Raw genomic sequence first — 10,100 nt, 5'->3', positions numbered from 1 at the left:
ACTCGGTACAGCTTCTTCTTCGTGTGTTTAAAAGGCGGAGCGCGAAACGTTGTGTCAGGTGTCTACCGCCACCTCCTGTATGTCTGTAGAACAGCTTTAATGCGTGTGGAGGTTGTGGAAGGAACTGAACACATTTACTCGATTACTATACTGAAATACACACGTGAAGTACTTGTACTTTGAGTATTTCCATTGCATGCTACTTTCTAGACTTTTTCCAGACAACTAGTCTACATGTCATATATAAATATTATACGTTTTACTGCACTAACTTTTTTAGAATTTATGTTTTACATTTAAAATACAATAAGATCACATTAATTTATAACACATTACATTAAACAAGTGGTTTCAAGGCTTTGTGGTTTGTGGTATTGAGGACTGAAACTGCAAAAATAAAAAAATAAAATAAAATAAAAAATGGCTCAATAAAATATTTAATAGGATTAAACGCACCAAAAATAATCAAATGTACCCCCTAATTAATAATGTATTCATTTTTAAATGTATTCATTTATTTCTGTATTATTTCCCCTTCGAAATAAAATGTAAATTATAACCATCATATTTGTCACCACTAAAAATCATCTGACAGCTTTAACTACATATAGATTTATTAGAATTAATGTTTTACTTTAACAACATGTGGTATTTTATAAGCCTATCATATGTTTGTTTATTTTAGATATTAATCCAGTTTCATGTGTTTTTCAAGGACTAAGACTTCCCAAAAAGTCAGGATTACAAAACCAGGAGTGCCAAAATCAGAATAAATGACTTAATAGATTAATATGCCAGCGCACCAAAAATAACCTTAAAATGTAACTTCTTATATATTTATTTTTATTAATTTTTGTATTTTTTTCTGTATTATTTTCCATTTGATATAAAATAAATAAAATGTAAAGAAAACAATAAACGACCTTCAACGCGGACCTTTCTATGTGAACCTGAATCCTACATCCTGACTGCGACTCTTTATATTAAATGTTTGTTCACTGTCAAAGTCTCGTTTTTGCTGAAATCAGAAATGTGAAAAAAATCCATTCCTGAGATAAATAAAAGAAGAACAATAAAAAAACCCAACAAAACACATGAAAATAGAAGAGAAGAACTTTTTTTTATTTGTTGTGAAACTACAAAACATATTGTTTGTTTGGTATTTTTTTGTGCTGGTGAAATATTTACAACTCTGGTCGACAGTACAGTGTCTGAGAATAAAATTCACAGCTTTTCGGGACTCTCGCGATAAAAAGAAAAAAAAAACTAAACAAAAAAAACAAAAACAAAAACAGGAAAAGCACACCCAAATCACAAAGTGCAATAAATACATGCTGTATGTTTCTCATAGCCGCCTCCATACACATTACCAGGTTCATCACCAGTCGTAATACAAACAGATTCATTAGAAAAAGAAAAAAAATAAATCAAATGAGGAAAAAAAAAAAATGCACTTGAACTTCAGAAAACAAACAGAATTATATCACAACCTACATGATGAAAAAACATAATTACTTGAGACTAACAGCATTTTGTTTTTCTCTGAATGATCGTGATTCTCGTAGTAAAAACCTACATTCCTTCATCCAGATGTTGTTACGTAGAAACGAGTCATCTTGATTTTGAGGTTAAACAACATTCGGTCGATCACGACAAAGTTCACTTTAAAACAGACGGCGCTGTTCCTCCGACTGCACCGAGTCCTATTCTTTGACGGCTACTCGCTCCACTAACGGTTCACATTAGGAAAATTAATGCAAACGTTTCTCTACAGTTGCAGCTTCGTTGGATCAGGCCGGGTTTAAGACAACAAAAAGAAAGAAAAATAATAAAAGTTTACACGTTGCTCTCCGAAGGCACACCCTCTCACATAACTCCAAAGGCTTTCATTAATTTCACAGTGTTCCTGCTACAGTAAAACCCTCGGCCCCGTCGGAGCGCACCGCTGCGTTCACACCGCAGGAGACGCTTCATGCTGATACGTTTGTCGAAACAATAAGGACGAAAATTGTGACATTTTATTCGTTTTTTGATTTAATGGCAGCCTGACCTCAGTCTGAACAGTCGGATGTTTTATGTTGTGTCAGCTTGACAATGAGGAAGTGAGCCGTTAAGACGTGGACGCCATGAGTTAAGGAAAAAAAATGCGTCCGTGCTCATCCCGTCGCCCGGAGAGGCCAAGTGTGGAAATCAAATTAATTTCCTCAAGTCTGATCTCAGGACTTAGGAACAGGTGGAACTTCTTGTTTTGCAAGGAGAATATTTCATGTTCCTAATAAAGTCTTTAAATTTATTTATATTTATGTGGGATTTTTTATTTTTTTTTGCCATTTGAAAAAGAAAAACTTTTCCAATTTACTTTTTTTCACCTGGGATAATGTTTTGTCAACTGAACGTCTTCTTTAATTCATTTATTTATTTTGTTTTATTTTTTTAAATGTGAAACAAAGATTTTCACCTTCCCAATCGTTTTTTATTTTTATTTGTCTTTACAGACGGGAAACATGTAGGAAAATGATCCTGGCAAATAAATAAATAAACATTTGATGTGTTTTTTATTTCTTTTTTTAATAAATTCACCTGGCAATTTTACCCCGACCTCCATCACATATATATAAAAAAAGAAAATAAAACATAGAAAGATTTCCTTTTGTTTCACCTGTTCTTCACTCGTACACACAGGTGAGCAAACTATTTATCAGACTTTATCTTCTGTACCTCTACGAGCGTACACAAACCAGAGACTTGAGGAAAATAACACAAAACCCTCTTCCTCTGAGCCGGTTCTGTTCAGTATTCTTGGACCCGCGGTGCGACAGAGCAATACAGCTTGCGTTTCCACCAGGTCTGAGCCGAAGCTTTGTAATGAAGGATCAATGGAGGTCGCACGCTGGAGGTCAAGAGTAGTAACAAGATGGCGGCTCACATTGATAACCTGCGATCTTTTTATTACAGATATTTGTTGAGATCACTGCGTTTATCTGACATCATAGCAGATTTTACAAACTATCTGGAGCATTTGTTTGTGTACTTTAATCTTTGGTATTGATCTTTTGTTGTGACTGTTCAGACCGATATCGATCAAACGTTTGGTTCCTGCAGTGTGAGCGCAGCGTCGGTGTGAACGTCCTCACAGCATCTCCGTTCAGTTTCCATCAACTGTCACCTTCTTTGTCTTGTCCCAGACGAAAGGATGAAGAGCCGCTGTAGTGTTTGTGTGATTATCATTATTACGTGTTTGTGTGATATTTATTATTCTTATAGACACTTGTGCAAAAATAATCCTACTTCTACCTGAACGTGTGGTGATCTTTCTTTCTCTGTTGTGGATTTTAAACATTTACAGTTTTTCATCATCAGGAAACAAAACGCTGATTTCATTTTTTGGGACTTTTTTGGATGAAGGATCGGAGGGTGAACATAGGAACAGGAGGTGGAGACAGATAACAAGGAAATCGACTTCCTCTGTTGGTCTTAAACATACAGACACCAAAGGAAACAAACTACAGTTCGAGCTGAGCTGCTGTTTATCTACGAACAGTAAAAAAACAGGGAAACATCTGGAATGACAGCAGCGGCCAGGTTTGTGTCGGCTACATTCTTGTTTACACCGGGAATGGAAACGGGGTTTCATGAAGGGTTTGTGCCACTTGATCCAAAAGCACCTAACATTCGCAACGTTGAGCACGGTGACCCAGCAGGAAGTGAAGACGACGTGCTCGTGACCTCTGAAACAGACTCTGAGTCAGGTTTTTTCTTTTTGTAGGAGAGGAACTGTTGGGGTAATTGCAGATTTTGTAACGTTTGTACAGATACAGATGTTTTCTCCCTCCGCTTCACTACGTCTTCTCTTTGTTTGATCTTTTTCATGTCCTGATCTGTTGCTCTGCCCAAACTGGATAATTTTTACTGTTCACCCTGAAAGAGTTTCAACTTTTCTCTGATTTTTCTTGTTTTTTTCTGTTATTGTTTTTCCTTGTTTTCAATCTGTGATGCTCAAAATATTGAATTATATTGTGTCCAGTAGGTGTAATTCAGTCTGATTCTGCATCATTTATTACATTTCCCCAGACTAAGATTTCTTCATATTCCTTATTTACTAAGTGTGGTGAAGCTGCAGATGTTTCTACTGTGTTTATTTAATGTACTGCGTCTTTACCTCAGGCTAACTGCTGGTGTAAACTCAAGCTGGTCTTAGGTCTTCTACCTAATATTGATCAAAGTATTGATATTAATCAGATATAAAAGCATCAAACATGCATTTCAGATGAATGAGACATTTACACTTTCAATAAAAAGACAAATAAATTGTATGTGAGGAGTTGTTGGGATGCGGTCGACACATGATGTGTATATAATCTTTTTGTTTTCACATCCTAAATGTAATTACCTGCGTACATGTAGATGTTTAATGTGTGCAGCATGACAGAGACTACGAATTTATATATTGTTATGCAACCCAGTGATGTACGAGGACAAATAAATAACCTTGATTCTTGATCCATCAGATTATTTCTCGTGTTGCAGACAGACGACAGTGCCGCTGCAAGTCGTGATCTCTTTCGTATTTCTTTAATATGCAGCTCATTGTCAGAAGTTAGTTATTTATTAACTCCGTTGCTGATTTCTTTATATTCCTAATCTTTTTGTGAGCAGCTCACAAACGTCCTTATACAGATAAACGCTCCGTATTTCTTCTTTATAGGGAAGAAAATAATAAGAAACAAATGCAATCTGTTCATACTGTGCTGAACCTGAACCTCAGTGCGTCTTCTCTGATGGATTTCTTCCTCTGTATGATAAATCTACTTAAAGATATCTCAACACATCAGGTCGTTCAGCATCATTTGAAACAGCGTCACGTACACAGTGAAGAGATTCGGGAGTTTTTGCTTTAACGCAGGTGGAAAAAAAACACAAGAGCACCGAGGACAACTTCTCCAACCTCCAGCACAAAGAGTCAGTAAACAAGAGAGGTGCCGGAGTCGAGGTCTGCTGCCGATTTATAAGTCCGGTTGCCTTGGAAACAACGTCAGACGTCAGTAAATCTCCACTGAGCTGAATGTAAATCACAACACTGGAGCACAGACGGTTAACTGACTTCTGACGGCTTTCTGCACGGCAGCAAGAGAAAAATACTCTTTCTCTTCTGATTCCTCATCAAGGTTACTGAGCAAAGTTTGTGTTATCTATACATTTATGGCATCGAGGGCAGAAGTGAGCAACTTATGAACTTTAGTGTTGTACTCTGCAAGTGAGGAGAAAACAACCTCCTCACAATTTAATGTCTTTTCACATTGAATCTCTAAAATCCATTTTAACCTTTAACCAGCACTATGCAGAACTTTCAAGGACTCAGAGTATGAAAAGTGATGTGAACATGTAAAATAGTGACATTTTATTATATTATCATCTCATTATTTGGATATTGCTATATTGTCGTTAAGGCTGCATTACAGTAAAGTGAGAAAATAACTTATAATGAATGTTTAACATTTGCTGAATTAACAAATAAAGCCAAATTAATTAAGATTTATCATAGATAGTGTTTCACAACGTTTATAAAGTTTCTTCTAATTCAACAACTCACAAAATTGTGTGATTTTTAAAGGGAGTCTGGGGACAAGGAAGTAGCCTACATTGGTTACTGTGAAATCTGAAGTCTACAATAAAATGATGTCTTCCTTAACACATTTTGAGTAAATGGTGCAATCAGTTGAAACAGTGTGTTGGCAGGTAAGAGTTTAGGACACACGAGCAGACAGGCCGGTACAAGCTGACACTTTTCACAAGGAAATAAACAACTTAATGTTTTGCATTTAGTGCCGAATTTACAAGAAGGTACAAATGATTTAGGATTTGCCGGAGCTGCATCGCAAAGTTTTTAAAGTTTTTCCTCAAGCAATTAAACTCTTAAAATTGTGGATTTTTCTAAGGGAGTCTGGTGATATTGAGAGACATTCTCATTCTCACATTTTCTGCTGGGGCACCATGCTAACATGCTCACATCCAGTTCTCAGGTATGAATCCAGTTACAGAGCGGAAACAGACGAAAATGAAAACAATACAAACTGAGTGTTCAAATGTCAACAGGGCAGAAAATATCTTAACCAGCCAATCAGAGGGAAGACGAGGAGCCTTGAGAAGCAAAGCAGGACCGCTGTCTTCCTATTGGCTGGTCAGTGGTGATGGTGGAGGAGGGGGGAGGGGCGTTTAGTCACTTCCTTTTAGTCATACAATCAGTTAGAAGTTCACAGTCATCAAAAATACATTTGATCTTCACGTCCTGTGTGTGTTTCGACAATCAACAATCGTTCCATCGCGAGGCAAAGGTTTTTGGATTCGTTTTGTTTTTAACTTTCCAAAAACCCACATCAAGTTCTTTTTTTTAATTTATTTATATTGTTTTAAACGTTTACCTCAAGTTTATTAAAGTGCAGACTATCCGAGCGACTACCTGAGTGTTAGTGAGAGTTAGTGCTGTTTTCTACGCGCCGATGACTGTCGACTGTGTGCGACTTCAGAAACGCTCTTGAATGATCAGATCCAGTTCATGTAGTGATGTTTCGTAAAGCTCCAGTTTTTCCTCTCGTGTTCTTGTATCGTGTGCGACTGAAACAGAAGACGTGCTGATGATGCTTATGTACAACCATCTGTGCTGTCAACATCGTATACGGCAGATGTTCGTCTGCGTAGGAAGTTCTTAAAAAAACACTTGACGGTCAATATTAAATATCTCTTAAATGTAGATGTTTGTTTTATTTTTCTTTAGTACCTTTGTTTCTTCTGTGTTGTGTTGTGCTATCAATATACATTTATATATATTTTTTTGTCCAAATGTGTCATATTTAGTACAAAACTGCTTGTATGCACACGTGCAGCTGTGCGACTTTGTGCTGGAATGATTTAAAACACCTAAGAGCCTATAAACAGCCTGTTAGTAACAGAGACACAGTAAACAGAGTGGAAGAGAGAGAGGTGAAGTATTAAAAACAAAAAGCTCTAGCAGTGCTATCACTAATTTACAAACGAAAGACTATCCACATTAGAAATGCCGAGCTCTTTAAAAATGTGTTTTCTTCTTCACGGTTTTGAGTGTTTGTTTCTTTCTACTAAACATATTATTATTATTATTATCGTCATTATTTAAAATTCTTCATAACACCGCCAAACGTTTGCTTCATGTGTGTTGAGAACAGCAGGTTAAGACTCGGGAGGGGAAATACTTTGAAATGCTTCTCTACACGTCGTCGGCCGGCAGGTCGGGGATGCTGGTCTTCGCTCGTGTGAAGAAGGCCATCTTCTCTCTGAAACCACACAGGAAACGCATCAGTGAGCTGAAAACAATGAGATCTTTAATGTAAAGAGAAAAAGGTGTTGATTTCATTTATGAAATAAAGTCCATGACTGTTTTTCCCCCTGACAAACAGCACCAATGTCATTATCATCGTTAGCCTGTTAGCTTTAAATATCCCAGATATTCAGGGACCCCTCGTCTGTTGTGTCTCCCACCTGAAGGTCTGGACCTCGGGGACCTCCTTTCGACTCTGGCCCCTGATCTTGTGGACGTCCTTCGCTGCCGCCCTCATCATCTTCTCCACTCGTTTCTCCTGCAGCTGCTCCTCACGAGTCTAAAAATAACCAGGAGCACAGGGACGTTCAGGCACTCAGCTTGTGTCTGATGTGCAGGAGTGAAAACCTCGGCAGACGGACAGTCGCTCACCTGTTTCTCGGCTTGTTTGAGGAGGAGCCGGAAGCGTTCGTCTTCTTGGACCCAGGCCGGCAGCTCCCTCTGGCCCTGCTGCCTCGCCGTCTCCAGCTGCGTCTTCAGCTCCCGTAGCACCCGCAGCTCCTGCGTCAGCCGGGCCTGCCGCGTCCGAGACACCTGCAGGTCCAGTTCCAGGTCTAGCGACGTCCGCAGGAAACCGTCCAAGCCTTTAACCTGCATGGGAGGCTGGAGGGAGGACAGGGAGGGACACAGTTAAACACTGCACACACACACAGTTAGTTTCATTATCGGTTAATCTACAGATCTATAAGGCATCAGAAAATTGTCTGCAAAGGGCCTTAAAGTCACGTCAGCGTACAGTAACACTCACCAGCATGTACTCTGTGTATATGAATCAAGCCCCAGGAGGGACACTGAAAGAGACTCTGCTTCCTGCCTTTAAATTAACAGAAGCTGGCAAATGTCAAAGCTGCATTAAACATTCAGACGTTTATTAAATATTAAGAGTCACTTCACTGAGAGTGGTTGGGAGGTTTTAAGACTCAAAAAATGCAAATGGGCTCCCCGACACTCTCTCTCTCTCTCTCTCTCTCTGGAGAACAGAGACGACAGTTAATGTGGTCGGTAAACCTGCAGGTTTAACTTCACTGTTAAACTGTCAGGAAGCAGGAAGACGAGAGGAGATATACAGCAGATAATAGAGGCTGGAACAGAGTCAAACCTCTGGAGAGAAGCATGCTGAGATATACTGCTGAGTGTCGAGACCCAGCCTCGTCTAAACTGGCTCACATTCAATGTTTGTCATTCCAACTAAAAATATTGTATAAAAACATCAGACGGAAAGTGTTCAGGGGTTTAAAAAACGTGAAAATTAAGAAATATACACAAATAAAATGCTATTTAATGAGACACAAACAACTGCTGATATAACATGATCACAGATTTTTATAGATTTCTTATTGTAAAGAATAATAATTTGTTGAAATTAGTTGTTGGTCGAACACGTACAAGACTTTGAAGTCTACCAGGCTCCAAATGTGGGCATGTTTTCCGTTGGGTGAGATAAACCTCCTGAGACCATCTGCTGCACTGGCAGTTTGCACGAATATCATTTAATAAGAAAGTACGCTGAACGTCTTGGACACATTTTATCTTCATAAATTCATCTGTGTCTCTCCTCTACTGTCGCAGTTTGATACACTCAGAGGGACTTCATGGTGCATTCAGGTGCAAGCCTTAAACTCTGAAATCTACAGCGCTTTGAACATCAGAGGTGCTCTGACAGTGATGTCATGGTGCCTTCATGGTGCACCTCATAAAATCAGAAATTGATAATCAAATGACCACGAAGGTCGTTTAAAATGAGAGTTTCAACTTTCTTTCCTGAGTTGAAATCACAATCCTGCATCTGTGAAAACTTTCTTTCACGTCAAAATAATAATAACATCTCGTTCATTTCTACATATATTTAAAAAATTATATTTAAAAAAATCTACCAAGTAGCCTATGATGACTTTCAAGTTGTTCTACTGCAGCATGTTTAAATAATGAATTACTGAAGACATGAGATGTGAAAGAAGACACAATGCCGACCTTTAAGTTGTAAGTTAGAGAACGCCTGCTGTAGATCATTGTGATGTTAGATTGTGAAGCGTTCGAGTGTTTCGAGAGACAGATCAGGAGGCAGAAGTGAAGTTTTTACCTTCTTCATGCGCATGCTGCGTCTCTCAGAGGCGTTCCTGACAAACGGAGACTTCTTGGAGAGCGTGGAGCTGTCGCTGTCACTGCGGTTTATCTGAAAGACAGACAAACAGCCACGAGTCAAACATCAGCTCACAAAGCTCACTGAATATTTGTCAGATCTTCAGAGTTAAAGGTCCGTCTGTCTCTCATTTGTCTGATGTTTCATAGTATAGTGAGGGTCAGTTACCCTGCAGATGTACTGGCTCTGAGGTCCGGGGGAGAACGTCTTGGAGCGGATGATGGTGTTCCCTCTCATGAAGGGGATCTGCTGGTGGACGTCCGGGCGGCGTTCCTTCGGTCGAACCACCGAGCAGTGGTGGGACGGCAACAGGCTGTCCATGCTCGTCTCCTTGTTGACCTGCACAAAGAGAACGAGGCGATGAAAAGCTTTTTAAAATCTGCTTTAACCAAAAACTGCATCAACTTCAATCCTCTGAAAGTGGAAGTTCTATCAACCATTGAGAAGACGGATCAAAACATTCAAAACAACCAGCAGTTTTAAGTCAGTAAGAGATCAACACCTGGATCCATCGAGGACAAAAGCAGGAAAGGGGTGGAGAAGAAAGAAATACAGTGACAATACGAAAAACAACTCAATTACAGCCCATTTTTCCTGCTCCAGTGGGTG

General features: G+C 39.0%; 1 protein-coding gene across 1 annotated transcript in view; it reads right to left on the bottom strand.

Moving 5' to 3' along the window:
* Positions 1-1,101: 1,101 nt before the first annotated feature.
* The window catches only part of wwc1 (WW and C2 domain containing 1), a 50,866-nt gene continuing 41,867 nt past the window's right edge, over positions 1,102-10,100 (bottom strand). Inside the window, exons 18-22 of the mRNA XM_084374211.1 lie at positions 9,660-9,830; positions 9,432-9,524; positions 7,724-7,954; positions 7,513-7,631; positions 1,102-7,307 (exon numbers count right to left, since the gene is read on the bottom strand). Coding sequence (XP_084230337.1) covers positions 7,241-7,307; positions 7,513-7,631; positions 7,724-7,954; positions 9,432-9,524; positions 9,660-9,830 — 681 coding nt within the window. The 3' untranslated portion in view covers positions 1,102-7,240. The remainder of the gene's footprint in view (positions 7,308-7,512; positions 7,632-7,723; positions 7,955-9,431; positions 9,525-9,659; positions 9,831-10,100) is intronic.

This window comes from Pagrus pagrus, assembly GCF_965226575.1.
Source record: "Pagrus pagrus genome assembly, chromosome: 14".
Classification (NCBI taxonomy): Eukaryota; Metazoa; Chordata; class Actinopteri; order Spariformes; family Sparidae; genus Pagrus; species Pagrus pagrus.
Note: the sequence above shows the minus strand (reverse complement) of the source record. Positions and strands in the feature narration are given on the sequence as shown.